Below are 21,068 nucleotides of genomic sequence, written 5' to 3'. Positions count from 1 at the left end.
ATAAATACTGGATGTCTTTTCTTTTCTTGGAATCTCGCTTAAACCTCTTAACTTTTGTGTGTGTGTGTGTGTGTGTGTGTGTGCCATCCATTTGTCTCAAGAGTGCCCGATGGCATGCCTTCTGCTTGTCATTTGTAGAGCTGTAACTAATTTGCTGCATCTCTCAGGCCTGACTTATATGGCAGTACATTCTATATTTACTCTAGTGAACAGGGACATCATTCTGGTAGCTATATAATACACTTGTCCAAATCCAAAAGTTATTTGGCACTCGCAGCATATTCCATCACCAAGACAGGACCATTTCTGTCCTCTTGACCCCTCCGGGGGTCAACTTGGTCCTCCTGTCTAAATGGTCCTGTTATCCATCCACAGTGAAGCGTTTGCCCAGCTTTCACAAATTGGCAGAAGCAATTTGGACCCTAGTTTGCTCTCGAAAACAAATTGCCCACTGCAGTTAAGTATAACTTTTAATCCTACTACTCTCTGTTTTATGATCCATCATCATGCGAGCAGAGTGTCATAAGACAGGATGTTTATTCAAGGTGTCTCTCTTGATGCACCTTTTACACACACCCACATCCTTGTTAGTTCTGGATCAAGTTGCGTGAACACAAACTGAATCCAAGATCAAACCTAAGTGTGTTTTGTGAGGTTGAAGCTCTCCCTAGCCACTCAAGTCACTGATGCATGGAGGGGTAGAAAAAGTATTGTAAGTACCTCATGATTAGGACTGAAGTAAGTTAACCACGGATACAAACATTGGAACAAAAGTCTGACAGCTTGATGGCCGCGTACTTTCTTTCCTGGAGGTATCTTTAATGTAAACACTCTAATAAAGGCAAAAACTCACTCAAAATGTGCAAAGGCCTAATGATTTTGGCCAACATATGCTTAACAGACAAACTCCATTAGAAAGACCAGTAGACCTCAGTTCAGAGAAATAAATAGGGGTGACTTTAATGTAGACTGACAATGCTAAATTGTATGCAACCTAATGAGGCTAGTTTCTAACACTGTGCTAGTTACTTCCAATCTATATTCTTTTTTCTGAAATATTTAGATAATTTTTTGTACATAGACAAAACTGGAATATTACATGCAGTTAAATATAGCAATGGCATGTATGTAAGCACAACTGATGAACCGATGTTTTCCTGTCCTTTCATCCCTCTCACTGTCCCCGCTCCAGTCCTCCACCTGGCCCCAGTTTGGTGCTGAGCTTGTTTATAGAGAGATCACCAGCACACCGCATCACTCAGCTGTGCGCTACATTCATTTGCCATTGCTAGATCGTTGTCTTGGTAACAACAGGAGACACTTTCCATAATGGACTCAAACAGTCACTATGGAAACAAAGTTTTTGATTTGCTATTAATAATCCTCCATCGGGTGCATATGTGTGCATTGTGCAAGAGATGAACTCGCTCTCTCTTTTACAGGAAAACACAGGAAAAAATGACACACATACAGACATTTCTCTATAAATGTGTACATGTTTCAGGAGCCTCCTTTGCTGATATTTTAACCATGAAGGAGATGGACTGTAGGTGCTACAAACCACCTTATCACTGAATCAAATTTTCGTCGTATCTAAAACATGAGAATATTCAACTCTTCCTGTGATTCATCACGTATGGGGCTCTGCAAACACAGCATGCATTTTCAGAGCATGTTTACAGCATGTTTACATATGATAAAAAACACGTTATTTTAAAAAGAGAGAGAGAGAGAAAAAAAAGAGTTCTTTCAAATGTCTGACTTAATTATACAACAAGCTCTTAAAACTGGATACCAGTGGCATTTGCAGGTTTTTACTGTGACTCCCCATCTGCTGCCACATGTTTTTGTAATCAAAACAGATGGGAATTAATAATGCACACACAGGCAACGGCACTGTCACTGCAATCAACTCAAATCCTCTTTTGCCTTCCTTCTTTTCTCATTTCATTTACTTATGTTAATCTATTCTCTCTCTCTTTCTTTCTCTCTCTCTCTCTCTCTCTCTCTTTCTCTCTCTCTCGTTCTGTTTGTGTCCATCCCTGTCTAGTCCAGCACTAAACCACATCCCTGTTATCACAAATCCAGTTCCATTTTGGCTCCTCATCCCTGTCACCTGCTCTCTAACAGTTCCCTGGTTTTACACCGTGTTTCCCAGAGTGTTCAACCACCCTTTCATTTTCAACTGAAATTAAAGGCAGACCCCATTGGCATTCATTTCCAGGTTTTTGAATTGGAGATGGCCTTAACTAAAAGGACTGACGCAAGTTAACAAAGTGAGCTGTGAACAGTAGCACTAGCTGAGACACATGATAACACGGACAAACTATCGAACAAGGTGGTGGTAACGTTAGACCAGCAACTCTGTTCTGCAAGGTTACATGTTTTGTCAATGGAGTCTGGTGGCTTTGAAATAAGCAGTGGCTTCAGTTCCCTGGCATAAAAGGCCGTTTGGCAGCAAGGTAAAGAGGTGAAAATATTCTTCATATAATTGAATTGCACATTGAAATAGATGTTTTAAGGTGTTCCTGTTTTTAGGTGGCTAAAATAAGTTTTGCTGCAGCTCTTGCCCACAGCAATACATGTCACTCTCTTTAGCACACCAGACTCCTTTTTTCAAAATCTGAAATTTTACCTTGCAAAATACGGGAGTAGTTGCTCCAATGATTCCTCGATCTGTTAGTTTATTTGTGTTAATTTGTGACTTTCAGTCACTGATCCAAACGGGCATCTACAGCAGTACAGTGCACAGCTTTCGTACCTCTAAAGTTACTCTGCTTTTCCAAACAAACAACATATTAACCGCCATTGGTAAGACACAAGGGGCTTGGGGAACATAAATACTTTGACCAAATATGTTTAGATTTGAATGCATAGGGAACACTACCGGTAAGCCACAAAATTATACAAAACCTCAAACTAAGAACTAAAACTAACTAAAAATAATGAACATGCTCTTTAAAAACTTTAATCCAGACCAGGACACATAACTAAACAGACCATAAATCCTCTACAGAAGTTCTGGCCAATAATACATAGTTTACAGTAACAATCTATTTTTACATTTATTTTCTTGGGAACATTAGACACCCCTATGTCACAATTTTCATCGAGCTTTTGCTTTACCAGTCATACATGCACACACCCACCCAGCCAGGCCTTGTTCCTTAGAAAGTTTGGAACGTTGTGGCTTACCCGGTGCTTCACTTGGCTTTATTTCAAATATTGACTTACCCTGCACTCTGAAGCATATGTTGTTCAGTATGTCAGCATTCAAACCTGGCAGCTTTAAGATTCACAGGTCACATATTTGGGAAATGTGTATTTATGTATTTTGCTGTAACTCTATTATTTCTATACATGAAAGCAGAAACTGTTTTAACAGTGCATCAATCCTACTTCCATTTCAATCTCGACCAACTCTTTGATAGATGTAGTCATTTGGAATAAATAATATTCTGAATCTGTATGTCTCATAATATTGTTGTAGTATACTGTAAATTGTGAGACTTTTAAATTAAATTCCCCGAAACAGTAGCTGTGTGTTTTGTTGTTGTTATTCCAATGTACCCACACTCAGCTCGGCTGCCAGCTTTGGGTTTCTCTACTGATGACAAAGTGCAGAAATGTTGCCATGTTGCCTTTTCTGACATTTGAATGAATGCCGAGAGCAGCGAGGGGGGATTCTCTGTGTCGCAAAACACAGAGGGGCTAGAGGGACGGGGTATGGGAGGAAGTGGAGGGTAAGGGAGCATGATGTAATCATCTAAAATCATTAGAGCTGATGGATTGTCCCCTGCCTTTTTCAGCCACTCATGTCGGATGGTGACCCAGTAGCCCTTGCGCTCACTGGCTGTATGATGAGCTTATTGGCCACAATTGATTTGGGGAGAGTAGAGTGAAAGTGTGGGTGAGGGACAGACAACACTTTTTAGTGATAGTTATGGGTCTGTTTTTCTACTATGTTGTATTTGTCCGTATATGTAATTGATTGATAGTTGTTCTCAATGTCTTTCCTCTCCGTGTTTTCTTCTTAATGACCTTTGCTTCCAGTGTTCCCGTCTGTCTCCCCGCCTCGCTGAATGAACACATAGCACCCATTCATCACACATCTTCTCTTTTTACAAAGCAAGGAGCCCTCTCGCCCACAGGCTGTTATTTTTGATTTGACAGACTGAAGATCCCTCATTAAAACCTTCCGAAGAATTTTATGTGCATCACGACTCCAGAGTGAGCTTATCTTCCTCATTGCCTTTTTATCCATATTCAGTGGATGAAAGACCACAAAGATGAAATGCCCGTGGCATTTGTGCTTGATATTTTCATTAAACAAGTATGCTCAAGATATATTTGAATAGGTGTTTCAAATCTTTACAGAATCGATACAGATTGTTGTTGTTTTGTGATTCACAAATTGTACTTTGTGGCTGGGACATAATCTGGTGGTGACAAGAGGAACCTTTTGCTTAACTTGTGCCATCACACTCATCCCTCTCGGCTACATTACACAGGTTTTAACACTAATTTTCCACTCGGGCTGAGGGCTCTCTGCTTCTGAGAGGAAAGGTTCAATAACTTGACACTCATAGAGGTGTATGGGTGTGTGTTTGTGTGTGCACTTGTGCTTGTAGAGGCATTTGTGAAATACTATAAAGTGTGTGACAAGAGGTGAGGCTGTGACTCTGCCTTAATTTCAAATGTACCTGAGTTAAATGACTTGAAAAAATAATACAGATTCTCTCGTTGGAATTATTCAACAGAAAAAATAGTTGCTCAATAAAAAGAGGTTCTCATTTTTTTATGTTCATGAAGATTATCTGCTGGCAATACTGTGCAAATAGCAGGTTGATAGATCTTACAGTTGATTTAGAAAACGGTGCAAGACAACATGCTATATGCAATAAGTCACCAGATGAAGTAGAGGTACACAGCCACTTCAAGTAGAGGACATCAAGTTTTTGTCTTAAATGAATTATTGCAAAGGAATTGAAGTTTGGACTTCATCCATTCAGAGCCAAGTGGCAACCTCCAGTGCTTTAATCCTGCATTATTTTTAATGGTTGTAATGGGGGGCATTGTGTAGAAGTCTATGAGAAAATAACCTTACTTTTCACATATTTTATTTACCTCAGTGAACATTTTCCGGATCAGTTTAAATGGTCTCAATTGCTTTGTTAAGTCTTCCTCAATACAGCATGATGATCATTTTGTTAAATGATGGTCCCATTTGGAGTAAAATGAAAGATAATGTCGGGTATGCTTAAGCTGTGACTATCTTGTGATTGACAAGTCCCTACCATAGCAACTGATGTGCTTTTGTCTTAGAAAGATGGCTCTCTTGCAGTGTGTTTTCACTTCATGAAAGTTAATTGAAACATTTTGATCAGCTAAAATTGTCTTGCATGGTTGTATGAAAAAACAAACAAAGGAGTCAGTTGTACATTTTGAATGATGGATGCACCTTGCAAACCAAGCTAGCTAGTTAGCACTAGCATTATCTGGTAACATCAGTGTCCTCCTCCACGGCTCCAACCTCTTATTAAAGAATGGTCACCCCTGGTTACCAAAAACCAAGATGGTGACGGCCAAAATGCCAAACTTGATGCTTCACAACGGGTGACATCACTTCGGCTATATCCACTTCTATTATACAGTCTATGTTCAGATATCACATTTAAACAGAAATCATTTATTATGGCAATATTTAATGAAAATACTGTACATACTTACAACATATTATTGTGTTGCAGATATCGCTTGGTACCAATTAGATGCACCAAGCGTTTACTTTACACAATTACTCTGACTTCCTATTGTTATGAAACATACTTTTCTTAACTGCTGTGACGTCTATCCTCTTGATTTCCAGATAGTGAGTAGGCAAAGCAGCCTGTGACCAATTTTAAAATGTAGCAAAGGAGCAGGTACGCTGAGGAGCACAGACATGAGGTTTGAGGGAATTTTGGCCCAGCGCGACTTTGCGTCTACTATTTTTGTTTCTCCTTTATTATTCAGTGTTTGTGTGCTGAGTCAGAATCAAATGAATTCAAAATGATTAACAAAGTGGTTCCGACAAAAGGAAACAGTCACCTTTATAGAGCAGATGAGTCTCACAGCATGAGAGCTGTCCCACTTCATCTATTTTTCATCTCTGTCTCTGTACGTGCTTCTCCTTTTCCTCTTCCTCTCTCCCCATAATTGATATTATATTAATATTTATTTGTTGTATTCCTATGATATCTCTTGTCTCTTATCCCTCTTATATATGTCTTATCTTCACTTAATAAGGTCTCAGTTTCTCTAGAAGAGTGTCCCATTAGCACAGCCCTGGCCTATCTAAAGAAGAACAAATTACTTGCCATTGCCCTGCTTAGCTTTTCTTTTGTTATAAGATGTGATTGTGTCTAAGCTGTAGGTTTAGAATGAAGCTATGACCTTCCTTCCTTAAAGGGGAGGAGACACACACAGTGCCCTGTACTGGACCTCAAAGCACATGCAGGACAACATGTTACCATGCCTGCCCTTGTAATTATGTCTCAGCCACCGATAAGACCAAACTAGAGTCATGAGTAAGGCTTGTGGCACGCTACTGTGTCTCGCTCTCTTCAACTGTCTTCTCATCCCTCCTCTTTGTATCCCTTTTTGATTCAATGCTCAGACATAATTTATGCTTAAAAAGGCTAGAGAGGATACCCTCCAGGTCGTTTAAGCTTTAAGTCATCAACCATAGCAAAATACAGGAATAAAAAGAAAAGTCAGCTTCCGGTTTATTCTGACACTCCATCGTTGATGGCAATTACCGTTTAACCTTTATTTCGAAAAACGACAACTTGGAATAATTTCCAGCCCAATCCTGAAAATCCATCCCTGCTTATGACACCCTCAGCCCTTCAGCCCTGCCCTGACCTAATTCGAACAGAAGCCCGTGTCTCAGCACAGCACAGCTCAGCATGGCATAGCCTGCAGTTCCTGGAACACACACACACACACACACACACACACACACACACACATATATATGGCCACTGTCTGGCCCACTTATGCATCTCCATCTGCTCACAGCAATACATCCCCCCTAACAATTGTAAGTACACTTGCCGGCTTGTCATGTACATCTTCCCACAGTCTTTCGCAAATGTTATAATCCCTTATTGCCCATCTTCTCCACATTACAAGCTGTCCACATATCAGGAAACTGGCTTGAGAAGAATTTCCTTTTGCTTTTTATCTCTGGTCCTAGAAATCCTTTGGGAAGCAAGTTCTTTGCTTCGCAGCTTAATTGCAATCCACTATACGATTTGGACAGGGATGTTTTTTTTTTATGAGAGTGTTTCAAAGTAATTCCTTTCAGTAAGTGGACTTGAAACCTTGGAGAGTTGGAGCTAGTATTCTCCAAAAATGAAGAATAAAGCACTTGAAGTGGCATTCATTAATCCACTAATGTGTGAGCACACAATCACCAGCATCCACCACAGAGCAACGTTTTCCTTCCATCAGAGTCTTGTTTCTGGTGGCCTGACATATTTTATGTCCAACGTGTGCTCTACTTTTAGCTCCATTTAGCCTCCTGACCAAAATATTTGTATTTCGCTTGCTAAATGTTCGAAATTCTTCAGCAGCTACTTACTAATTTGGCCTGTTGTTGGTGTTTGGCAGATAGTTCACAGTAGGTTTATCAGAGGTATTTTGTTGGAAAAAGTAGCCTATACTGCTCCTGGAAACTTTATTGTTGAGAGCATTTTTGTACTTAGGAAATAGTTCCTACTAAAACTATTCACCACAAGTTCTGTGAACTATACTGACCGATCTGGACATTTCAGAGGTAATTTCACACTGTGTAAGGATTCCATCACACAACCACCATGTACACCACAAACTGGCCATTAATTAAGTCATAACTTTGTTATGTATACCTAAATTTACAGTTGTTTGTTGCCATCTCTGTACTCCCTACTGAAGCTGATGACAGAACACAATATTTATATTTTATATTCCTTAATATGGTCGTGACATTGTATCTTGGTGAGCCATAGTGTGGAGTGCACTGAGGTCTTCAGCAAAGGACACAGTAACTGACAGGGAGTCAAAAATACCAGCACCATGGCAACACCCATTTTATGGGATTATTAAGATAAGAAAGAGTAAAACATGATAAAACATGATGGTATCAACAGATTATATTTGTTATCAGTTCAAAACACAGGATCCAAGCAAAGGGCTTCAGTATCAGTATTGACTCGATTTGTATATAAGATTTTGGCCTACTATGGACTGTTAAGTGTTTAATTACATTTTTTGAATCATACCAAACTATAACCCCCATTTTACAGTTTATGTATTGAGAATTAGACTAAATAATAAATAAAATAAAATGACTCCCTAGATGAGTGTTTGGTTATATTACCTAAAACCTTCATCAAAGGAAAAAAACCTGTAAAGCATAGACGTTGAAAGAAGCAGATGCAGTTACTGTGACATCACCCATTGTTTTTTTGAGTAGTTTTTAATATCTTAAATTTAGCATTTTGCCCATCACCATCTTGGTTCTTTGAGCCAGAAGTGAACATATTTAGAAGAGATGGTGGAGCTCATATTAATTGGGAATGCTAATTTTGGCTTAAAACAAAACATACTTATCTGAAAAACATTTCAATCGAAAACTAAACAACACATTTTTAGGTGAGCAAATGTTACAGTTAATGAACTAAAAACACTCTGTGAAAGGATTAGAGTTGTAGCATGGAAACACCCAGCACCCCAAATTGGCACCAAATTGTCCATATAAAAGTTGATGTGAAGAGACACTAAAACGCTCTGTAGAGCTAAGAATAGCTGCTGAATCTGTTGATCTGTTTTGGGGGGTTATAAATTGTAATTAAATCCATTGTTGATATAATATTGATTATAGCAGCTTAAGGTTTAACCTTTTCACTAAGGGATCCAAATAGAATTATTGTCCTTTTAAAATCCCATGAAGATCAACATTAAATATAGCTTATATTGTTTTTTTTACACTAAGTTGTCATGCATCGTGTTAATTCTCAGATAAGAAGAGAAAGTGTGGTTTGTTTTTTTAGATCTTTGTGTTTGGAGGGCCCACAGAGCAAAGATGGTCTTTTTATGTATCGGGGCCAGAAACACAGTTGGGCATCTCTCAGCTCTGATTGGACCAGATGGTCCTTCCCTATGTCTCTCTGACCTTTCCACAGTTACCATTTTGTCGTCTGCTCGCATACCTTCCTGACCAACTTCCCAGCAGGACAGATGGCACAATTGGTTGGAGTTTGAGAAATGTGGGATTTATAGTGAAAAAACAAATACATGGCAGATAATCAAGGGAGCTCTGTATTCTCAAAACACCACAGCATGTGAAGAAGACTTCCATGTTTATTTTAAAATCAACATAAATATTATTTGGGTTTACTTGAACTTGTGTAATGTGACTAGGACAGCAGATGGTAACAAAGGACAAAAACTGTTTTATTGAAATAGAGTCTGAGACTAACCTCCTGTTCAGTCCAACAACAAGCTTCAGCTGTCACTGGAAAATGGCAGAAATAGCATAGAGAGTGGGCCTTGCTTGGCTCTGCAAAAAGACTCTGCAGATTGTGTTTGTCTTGTTTACATGTAAAATCAGTCAGTAATAGTTAACAATAGGTTTACAGCCTGGTTGACTTTATCTGTGTCATGGACATCTTCTTATGATGGTCTGCTAGTACTTTTTTGCATATATCATGTGCCTCTGTGTTGGCTGTTTTGGAGAGATGATGGCATGTGAAATCCTAATTCCTTGCTTTTGAAATCCTTTGATGCACCTAGTGAGGCGTTGTGGGATACACACATTAAAAAGGTTGCTTGTAGTGACAGAAACTAAGCTACACCAAGGCTGTGTTTTAAGCAAGCGGCTTACTCAAAGACAGTGAAGAGTGATGTAATAAGGATCTGAGTGAATTAACTATGCTAATATTTGAACTTTTTGGGTAGTGAAAGGTAAAAGGCTGCTCTTTCTCGAATGTTTGTGCAGGATACAGAGTGTTTGGATAGAGAATTAGCGCACAATAGCACAATGTCCATCACTGGAATACACGTTGTTTCACTGGCATGTAAATATTTACTCTGACATTTACATTTTGTTGCTGTATGTCCACATATAAACTCTTGTGTAACCTATTTGTACAATGAATTTCTGAGAACACGCCCTGCTGTTTGGATAGTGGCAGTAAGCGTGTCTTTATTGAGGGTTTAGCAGCTAATAGCTGTGCAGAGTGTGTGTGTGTGTGTGTGTGTGTGTGTGTGTGTGTGTGTGTGTGTGTGTGTGTGTGTGTGTGTGTGTGTGTGTGTGTGTGTGTGCTCTTCCTGGACACAGGTCCCATGGTGATGATAAGAATGTCCTGTTAGGAACAGGAACAGCTCAGCAAACACAGTTGTTTACCTTATAATCCAGCTGAAACCCTGGCTAGGATTAAGCTCTCAGAAAACTCCCCACACTACTCAGCACCCATCAAATATTCATCACAATTATGCTCTTCATATTTTCTGGGTGTGCACTTAGTCAGTGGCAGGGTAAAAGTGGATTTTTGTTTGTGTTTTTTTTTCTTCAGTAGAACTTTTTTCCCCAATCAACGACAGTTAGTTTGACATCTGTTCAACAGCTGGACGAAGGCATGTTGTACCATTCTATCCTTGTATCAGAAAAATTGTGGCTTTCCACAATATGGTCTGTAAAAAGGCTCTTGGGTGCGTGAGCCAATGAGAGATGGGATAGAGCGTAAGTGTGGGAGCATGTTCTTCAGCTGCATTCTTTCCCTCATGTAAACTTTTCAAGTCTTTATTTTAATTTCTCAAATAATGTATCAGACATAAAAAAACAAGCCTGATTCTATACTCCTCCTGCTCACCTCCCTCCTCTTCATCTGTGCTAATGAATATATTTCTAATCTAAGCATTTATCACATGGATGATACAACAGTGAGTTGTTATTGTAAGCAAGTGGCATTGGCAGTAGAACTAAGCAGACCACTGCCAGCCAATAGCTTATTATAAGTATTGCTATCATGCCCAGAATAAACCTCATCGTGTGCAAAAGGGTCTTGTTTTATTAAATGTCCTGTAGAAGAGTCCACAATATGCAGATTTCACCTGCGATAGATGGTTGTTGTTGTTATTATGCATCATTTTCATTGCATGGTTCGGCTTGACTCTACTCAACTCACTTTTGGCACCAGGTTGTTTGGTCTTTTTTGTTTTCAGCTGCAGATAGTACCTCCTCACTGTTTTGAGGGCTGCTATTTTTAAAAAAAGGGTCATTGCCCAACACAATGAAAATGTTACCCTGCTGTTTACTGACACTCAGAAAGAAGGAAGTATTTTTTAGGATGACATGAAAACAATGAGCTTTGCCACTTGGTAACAGGAAGTCGGAGGTAAAACACTTCTGCTTCTGATAAACAGACTTTCTCTGCAGTCCATCTGAACTTAGTTTCACATAATTTGTGGAATAATTAAAAAGGGAAAACATGCTGTAGTGTGTCATTACTTCACAAAACAACTATGTGCCACTGGAAGGGGTTTGCTTGCAAACAATGGGACTATCCATAGTCAAAGACACATTAGTGTTCTCAGATTTTCCTTATGTTTGAACCACTGTTTGACACTTCCCCAGAGCCCCTCGGTGGGAGCATGGAGAATGTCAAGTAAATCCTCCAGATGCTACAAAGGAATTTGCAGCACTGACAACCTCCTCCACACAGCTGGATTTCTGCCAATGCTAATGGCCTTTCAGTGACAGTTTTACTTTCTGGTTGAGATGTGACCACAAGGCCTCACTCCCTGGATAATAGTTACTTTGATCAGGAAATGGATCCAGTGTTCTGTTAGCTTTGAACTTTTGAGGTTGATCACATCAGTGAAGTTGAATGTAGGTCACTCTGGATAAAAGTCTGTGAAGGAACCAGAGATTAAATATACTTTTTGTATACTGTAAGTTAGAAGTAGTTGATGTAATACTAGTTGTAATTACTACTTGTTTAACTATGTACCCTTTGATTCATGAGGGGAAAATTACCCGATTACCAATATGGCAACTGATATGGTGAATTTCTAAGCTGGACTTTTTTTTTTTTTTTTACCAATTTTGCCTCAGTGTGACTTTGCAAGATACTCTGAAGGCAGAAAAAGGCTGAAAAACTTTATTAAAGTAGCATTGTTATACACTTCACATACAATGTATCACATTGTCAACCAATTCTAGAAATAATAACTGAGAATATAAAGAATAAATAAATATAAATTAATAAACATTAAATGAACATTTGTACTGTATGTTCAGTATCACTCAGTCCCACTGTAACTGTCTCATAGTGTATGTTTCAGACAAATTCATAATCATTGAAGTTCATAAAGTCATAAAAAGGTGATTAAAAATTCAATGGATACGGTTTAAAAAAAGGTTAATTAATATGTATAAAGTGTACTTTATATGTTTGGTTAAAATGTAACAGGGTCACAGTCTAGTTGAGGACATTGTGGGAAAGGTCAGTTGCATTATGGGTCACAACAACATGGTCGTTGAAGAAGGTTTGTCAATTCTCCACAGGGTCCAGCATGTGTATGTTTCATGTTTGCATTAGTGGGAGTGGTATGTCTTTTTGTTGTTGTTGTAGTTTTCACAGTGTCTGCTGAAACACACATTGTATGAATTGTGGCCATTATATCGTTGGACCGGTGTAGTTACACGCACAAGGATTTAATGAAGCCAAAAATGTAGAAATTCCAACTGAAGATGTGTCCACATTGGTTGTTAAGCCAATGTAAATACAGCAGCATCAGGATAAACATTTGCAACTGGGAAAGTGAATGCTGTGTGCTTGGTGAACTTAATAAAATACACACAACACAAGATGGAATTGTGTTGGAGTGTATTTGGGTGTCTAATTAAATGTTTTTTGTTGTTGTGACAAAACTGTGCTGTGGTAAAGTAATACAAACCTGCTCTGCTGGAGGTGTCCGTCCAAATCCTTATCTTTAGTCTCACTTGTACTATTTGTCTATTTATTTATTTTGCTTTTGTTTTGTCTGGTTTTTATGATGACATACTCACAAAATATTTTTGATAAGAGATTGTGTATCAAATTGTCCTGTTTTATAAAAAAATTGAATATGCACTCAATTTCCTGTGGCGCCCAGAGGGTTCACCTGACATTTCAGAGCTGAGAAACACAGCTTAGAAGCTTTTGAGCTCACTGTGGATCAGTATATTGATAATGTTGCAGTATTCAGTATTGAGGTTCTTCTCTGTTAGTAATTATTTTATTTGTGGACAGCAGTTGCTTCACACTGAAGAGGGTGTTGTCCACAGTTTTGATCTGTAGGTCATGCACGTTCTTTTCTGGTCACAGTGGCATGAGATCATGCAGTCCTCCCTTGTTTGTTAAGCTGATAAAGTATCTAGAAACTAGTGACTGGATGATTGTGGTTTCTCTCTACCCACACATACAGCTATACCCCCCCCACACACACACAAACACACACACACACACACACACACACACACACACACACACACACAAACAGTCACAGACACAAAATTTTTTGGGGTTTTTTATGACACACCTTAAGGGGACTTTATTACATTGTGGTGTTACAATGGTTTAACCAAGGGTATCTTTTCTCTGTGTGTTTGGATGATTGTGTGTTTGAAGTGATCTGCATGACTTTTAACTTCGCTTTAACCTTCCTACCACGTTGAGCAGACAGAGACGTGTGTAAGGATCCTGATACTGCCGACATTTATTGGCACCACTGTCAGTGCAGTAAGATTAGATAATAGCCTGTTCCAAAACAAACACACATTTCTTCCGCATGAGTTGATGTTGAGTGAGCGACTGCATGGATGAAGAGCACAAGAGGAAGTATGTGCTAATCTGATGTGCAAACTTCCCTGTGAAAATGCAACCAGTTTCCTTGAGAAATGTTGCTCCCTCTCCAGATGAGGTTTGAATGGTCTATTTGTGACAAGAGCAGTTAAATACAGACAAAAAGTGTTTACCTCTTGCTTTTAAGTACATTTTGTGACAGCCAGGGATGTAAAAGTACCGCAGGTCTATAAATATATCTATACATTCACATTCATATCTTAAAGCTTAACTGTGAATTATTAACAAAGAAAGATTTGACGTAGCCAGGTCGTCCCAACAGTCTTGAGCTGTCTCGTGAAATTAATGCTCAGGAGTTGCACACATGAGAATCTCTCCCATCTCTACAATCCATCCCATTTGACGTGAACGCAGAATAAGGTCTTGTTTATAGGATACACAGATGTTTTGCATCAGGGCTAACATTGGAATGCCTATATATGTATATACACTTGTGTGTATACTGTACATACACCGAGTGTTTACTTCATTCTCTGTTTTCCCTGTATGCCTTAAGGTCTTTGACCAAAAGTATATGTAATAAAATAGAGAAGGCACAGATCCCAGTGTGAGAGTGTGTGAAAGTAGTTCCTCTATGATTAGTGTAGTAATATTTGAAATATTGCCAAATGTACACGACAATTATGGCCATATAAATCAAAATTTTATCGCATCATGGTAAAGTCATGACAATTTCAAGTGTTTTGTGTTATTTCAACCAACATACTCTGCTGTCTTATCCTCCAGAGACTTCATAAATGTAATAAATCCGAGAGCACTCTGACTGTAGAGCTTATTTACCATTAAATAGACTATATGGAGAAATATTTTAATCACACAAAAAAACAATATGGAACTTACAGTGGCTGGGAGTAATGTAGGCTCATATGCTGTTTCTTCTTCAACAGCAACATTTCTTTCACACTTCGCTGACACTTGACTAAATCAATATTCATGTCAGAATGTTCCTTCACTTCTCACGCCTCATTGTAATCGTACTACCAGTTGTATTTGTGTAATGTTCAGTCAAAACCTGGGGTCAGGGTTGCACGTAGTTATTTGGATCTGAGTCAAAACTTTTCTGGACCTCGGCCAATACACCAGAGGTTGTAAGAAATGTCTGCCTCTGCTGTTAAATGGGTCATGGGAAAAATGCTTTAAGAAATTGCTAGTTGGAGTTCTGTTGTTCTGCGTGATTACCATGGAGAGAAAAAGAGAAATGTAGTTGTTTATTGTAGAAGGCGTCAGGGGGAACTTTTAGCTGTGAATACCTCAGTGTGTCACAAGCTAAAATAAAACTGTTGTTCAGTGTTATCTGTACACATACGAAAACATGCAGTACTAAATGGTTAAATATATACGGTTGCCCATAAAGTTGAAATAATTTTTTTTTTCAGACACAATCCTCTGTTAACTGTGGTTTCATTTCATTGTGATATGTTTGGAAGAGATTGATTCATTACGTTTTGAGAAGATATATATACACTTTATCTGTCATAAATAAATCACATTGTCACAATGATTTCATGGAAAGAGGTAAAACATATTTTATTCCAGCTTTATGCGTGACTGTGTATATGATTAGATGTCTGGTAAGTGAAGATGTTACTACTAGGCCATATTAGGGACTTGCATTTTGAAGTCCGCAAATTAAATTACTATGAAATATCACAAAAAATATATAACTTAAGTAAAAGATTAAAAATGAACACCCACATTATTTTTTTTATCGTGGCAAAGTAATTCCAAACATCACTTCAATGCATAGTTGCCATTCTGCCTTTAATGCTGGATCAGATGATGTCTGACTGAAAATGTTGAATGTTATATGTGGCTGATTGTGACAGTATGATTTATTATTGACAGATTAAGTGTTTTTCTTCCTTTAAAAACTTTATTAATCAATCTCTTCCAAACATATTACAATGAAGATGAAACCACAGTTAACAGAGGAATGTGTCTGAAAACAAAATTATTCCAACTTTATGGGCGACTGTGTACATATCAGTTACATCACTGAATCATAAAGAACAGGGTCAATTTATGTTTGTATTTAAATTAAATTAACAGTTTTCCGGCCAGTATGAAAAGTTGTTGCCAAGATAATAAAATATCGATATTTAATATTGGTGCTTCCAAATCATCCCACCAAGTTGTCCCCTCTCCAAACATTGACTCAGCAGCAACCCAAAGACTTCAGTATGAGGCTGAAGTTAAATAAAACACAATCTGGCATCAGCAGGCTAAAATTTCTACCAGCACTTAGGTGTAATTATTAAGTTATCACAAAAGTTTGGCCGATTCAACATCAAAGCAGGAGTTTCCTTTTTTCTCTCTCTCTGTACAATGTCACAGATGCAAGAGCTCTGCACCAGAATCATCCAGAAGATAAACGAACTTAGGTCTGATGGACTGACCTGTGTGTTTATGTTTCAGGGGAGCTTTCTCTGAGGTGGTCCTGGCTGAGGAGAAGAGGACCCAGAAATTGGTGGCTATCAAGTGCATCCCCAAGAAGGCATTAGAGGGCAAGGAAAACAGCATTGAGAATGAGATTGCAGTCCTGCATAAGTAAGTGGACTTGCATGATTTGTGCAATTACCAATAATATATTTTGTTTTTCTTTCTTAATCAAGTTAATGTCTCAATGTTTAGTGATGTGCAGCATTAGCCTGCATATGAAATACTAGACACAAGGTTGCGATGGTAAATTTTTCATCGCTGTATCTCCATTACTGCATCGTGTAAGTTGTATCACATTACTAGATCTCATATATGTCATATATGATACATACTTTAGTAATATGATAGGCTTGTGATATGCATCATATTGAGCTTTATCTACATGATCACTGTAAGATTCAGATCAATATATTCAGTAAAAAAAGAACCAGTACACTCAAATTACTGAAAAAAACCTCTCTAATCGTCATTGGCTTCCAGCCATCGAGGTAGAAAGTGTCAGTGTCTTAAATTCCAGGAAGCAATGACTTGTTTAGTCTTGAAACTCCACAAGCTTCACTGTGAGGTGTTTTCTTTGGAACTAGTTTCAACTGAATAATTAGTTCCTGTGAAATTTGTTGACAGCATTTCCTGTGGATTAACCTGACCAGCAGCTTCTGGAAATATGCCACTGCAGTTGATTTTAGGGAAAATCTTTCGTTATTTGGGTGAAATAACCACAAAATGCGAAAATAATGTTAAAACAAAATAAATTAAGACCTTACAACATCACATTCACAACATCATCATTCATTGATAAAAAATATGACATATATTCAGCTTTAATTTTTTTCTTGATTTATTTATTTAATTCCTCTATTTAATCATTTTATTTATGTTGTGTTTATTGTATTCATTATTAAATGTATTTATTTTCTAATGTATAAATTCCAAGGTGCATGAAAACCAAAAAAAAAACACCTTAAAAACCCCCCACATGATTTTCTCTTTCTCTACCTGTAGATAATTGTGTTTTATTATATAAAAACAAAGGAAGTGACAATAAAACTCACTGTAATTGTAGAGCGGTTCAAACATACTTCTCTTCAGATGTGGGGAATTACAGACCATGGTGAAAATGGCTGATCTACATTGGGTCCCAAGTTATTTTTAGAGCTCTTGTTGCCTGGGTTACAGAGACACAACTCCAGCCAATATACAGCTATGATCCCTCCTGAGGTGAGGCTGGTGGAATGAGAGTGGTGGGGGTTAGTTAGCAGTTACAATTTTGATAAATGGAGTAAGCTGAGGTAAACTTGGCCTGAAAATAATGGCTCAGTTGCTTTGTCTGAAGTTTGTGTAGACTCATATGAAGGTTTCATTACTCATTTTAACACGTCATCCTCAACTCCCCTACGGTTCACATAGAGCAGGAGGACTAGGTCTGGTTGAGTAGTATTTCCTCAAAGCTGCTTTAATAAATGTTTTAGTCTTACAATGGGTCATGTGTAATGTGAATGGTGTGACTCATAGTGATGAACCCATAAAGATTTATCACGCGACGGTGCTGTCACACTCAGCTCTGCAGTCTTTCACATCATTGTTTTGGTTTTACAGGTTGTAACGTTACTGTTTAGACTCACTGTCACCGTGACCATTAATCTTATTTCCAGCAGCGTTTAGGATTTAAGAATCAGACATTTACCAGCCCTGATAGCTAGTAATGTTTTGACCTGTCTGACTCGGTGTGTGTGTTCATAGGGGTGTAGTAACCCACCGTCCTACCACCACCTTACGCACCTTGCCCGATTTGGTTTCTCAGTTGATGTGGTCTCTCGTTGTTTTTGACCATAGGAGACAGTTGGCACACAAACATGTTATTCTGTAATAAACACACTGAGGCTGACAGGGTGGCAGAACGTTATTCAGCCCATGCTATCTCTGCTTCTCTTTCCTGTGATAAGCCAAACCTGTCACCTTGACCTTTCTGGACTTTTTCTTGTAATGTCTCCCGCTGTAGTTTATTGGTGTTTGTTTAATGTTTCCAACCTGTGTAAAGCACTTGATACAGTGCTTCGATGTGAATACGACAAGAAGTTAATTTATTGTAAAAGAAAATGTAGCATCGAATGGCCCAGTTTGTGTTGGGGCACATGTAGAGACAGTCAGTCAACCGAACCCTGTTGTGATCACTGCTTGTTAGATGGCTGCTCAGCCTAACGGTAGTTTGATATCCTGCTAATGTAGGTATATAATATCGTCACATTGGTTAGCTGGCTGTTCATCCTCATCCCATTTTATCTAGCCCAAATATTTACTCAAACACAGACATGTGCAAATACAGTGACTAATCGTCATTTGAAGCTGTGCCAGTGAGAGGAGTTGGTGTGAAGTTGCTTTGGAAGCTCTGTTTGACTTCTGAAAAGACTTATCAACATGGCTGTGAAGCATACCTCAAGCTAGAAATGTCAAGTGGATCGATCAGATGTTAGACTCCAAATAATTATGTCTTTCTGACTCCTCGCCCATTGAAAAGAACACCTCCACCCACCACAGCAACACAGCAGCCTTCAGATACTGTCAGAAGCATTCATTCATTCATTCATTCATTCATGGCCGGCCTACTCAGCGCTCTGCATGATAAATAAATGAAAACTGTTTGGGAAAAAAATACAAAAAATTAATGTGCATTAAAACAACTAAATGAAGATGTAATGCCAGGGGACCTGAGGCTGTGTTTAACACACAGCTGTTAAAAATTTAGCAAAGCAGTAATTCTAAAAGTCCCTTAAATCTATCAGTAAAATTTGTAATTAGCTGAGAACCTCAACAGAATATGGATTCAAGAATCAGTAGATCTCTCAATTTGACCCAGATGTCAGATGTTGTTACTGGCTTCAGAGCTGAAAACTATTCTCTAATTTGCGGACTTCTTCGTTCAGATGACTCACCAGCCATCAATAGACATTTCTGCTCTCTGACAATCATAACGACCAGTGTTTAGCCAAAAGCTCGCCACAAACACACTTACACAGGAATGAAAGTTAAAGGCACCTTTACTGATGTATATGACCTTCTGCAGTTGTGTGTGAAAGCGCATGCTTGAGCTCACACGCTTTACATGTGTCTGCTCACTCTGCAGATTTAATCCATCATTCATCCTCCACTGGGTCCATCTCTCCTCCCACACTGAGCTAAGCAGATGAATGAAGGTGTTCATGTATTGTTACAATCTGGATAAGAGTCAATGCTGTAATCCAGCGTGAGCTCATGGTGACTCATACACTGTTACCTACAGTACAGCTCATACACTTGTTGTCTTTGTTCTTCTACCCTCAAGTCAACTCAATAATCCTCATGCACACATATTCACCATATTCCAGATACTGAGGTAAATTAAATGAATTTGTTACACCGAAACAACTTATTACAATTAAATAAATGCTTCATGAGAAAGGAAATGAAATGCACTCAACATGTTTGTTATATGATGCTGTTGAAATAGGATTCTAAAACTGGCAGAATATAAACAGGAAGCATCTTATGGAAGATTATATAAACAACAACATTCTGAACACATTTCAGTCAATTCTAAAAAGGGTAATGAGGTTTAATGTCAAACCCTATTTTTATCATGGTGAAAGGTGATGAAAACAACCCATACTTTTTAGAAGGAATTGCAGGTTTAAAAAGACATTACGTCCTCACATGCTGTAGTCAGACCCTAACGTCACCATAGTTTACAGTAAATAAGTGAAGAGCAAACTTTAGAAAACGCTTCCAGCAGCTCATTATGCAACAAGACCAAAGCCCCTCAAGGTAAATAAAACAGCAGTTAATGATGTAAGTTAATGAGGGTAGAGCTGGGGAGGAGAATGCTAAGTTATCAGCTAACATTAGCTCTAAGAAAGCTTGGTGCATTCGTAATTCAAAATGATCTGCCAGCTCCTTCGAGTTCAACGAAGCACTAAATATTTTGGTGAACAAAATGTTACAGTTAATTTTCATGTATTGAAAACACACTATGAAAGGGTCTAAGTTCGAAAACGAAAGCACACAGAGCGCTGTGGTAGCGACTTGTCAATCACAAAGTCATAAGCATAACCTGCTTTGTCACCTATTTTACTTTTACTTTTACTTTTTGAATGGGACCATCATTTACCAAATAGGACCTCACTCTGTATTGAAGAAGACTTGAAACTAGTGATTGAAACCATAAACTCATTTGGAAAATGTTTATAGAGGTAATAAATCAAGTGAGAAGTAGAGTTATTTTCTCAATGCCTTTTATACAATAGGGCTTCTTTTTGCAATCAGTGGAGTCGCCCCTGCTGGCCATTAGAAAGAACCCTATTGTATGAGACTTCCATCATGGCTTAACTCTTCAGACTCGGAGGTTGCTGTTTGTGTACAGCCTAATGCAGTTCAATACAGCTGTTCTGTCATAAAGTCTACTTTAATGATTCCTATCATGATCAGTTTTTTGACCTTGATAAAGGTAGAATTAATGGCAGAGCTGTGCTGAATTGCATTAGATTGCACAGATGTACAGAATGAAGTAATACAGAAATGCTACTACACCAGTCTGGATCTGGTGAATCGCCTGTGGGTCTTAAGGGGCAGCAGAGCACAGAGTTCAGCCAATTAGGGAGCTGAATGCCGCCACACAGTGTAGCCTCCTGTACAGTCAGTAAGAAGAATGTGTGACTGTTGGAT

The 21,068-nt window shown here is 38.5% G+C and overlaps 1 protein-coding gene across 2 annotated transcripts in view; it reads left to right on the top strand.

Annotated features, from left to right (window-relative positions):
• camk1b (calcium/calmodulin-dependent protein kinase Ib) overlaps positions 1 to 21,068 on the top strand; it is a 41,181-nt gene that overhangs the window by 10,108 nt on the left and 10,005 nt on the right. For both annotated transcript variants that reach the window (XM_059329327.1, XM_059329326.1), the window contains one exon: positions 16,350 to 16,481. In XM_059329327.1, coding sequence (XP_059185310.1) covers positions 16,350 to 16,481 — 132 coding nt within the window. The remainder of the gene's footprint in view (positions 1 to 16,349; positions 16,482 to 21,068) is intronic.

This window comes from Centropristis striata, chromosome 3 (assembly GCF_030273125.1).
Source record: "Centropristis striata isolate RG_2023a ecotype Rhode Island chromosome 3, C.striata_1.0, whole genome shotgun sequence".
Classification (NCBI taxonomy): Eukaryota; Metazoa; Chordata; class Actinopteri; order Perciformes; family Serranidae; genus Centropristis; species Centropristis striata.
This window is presented reverse-complemented; position numbering and strand designations above follow the sequence as displayed.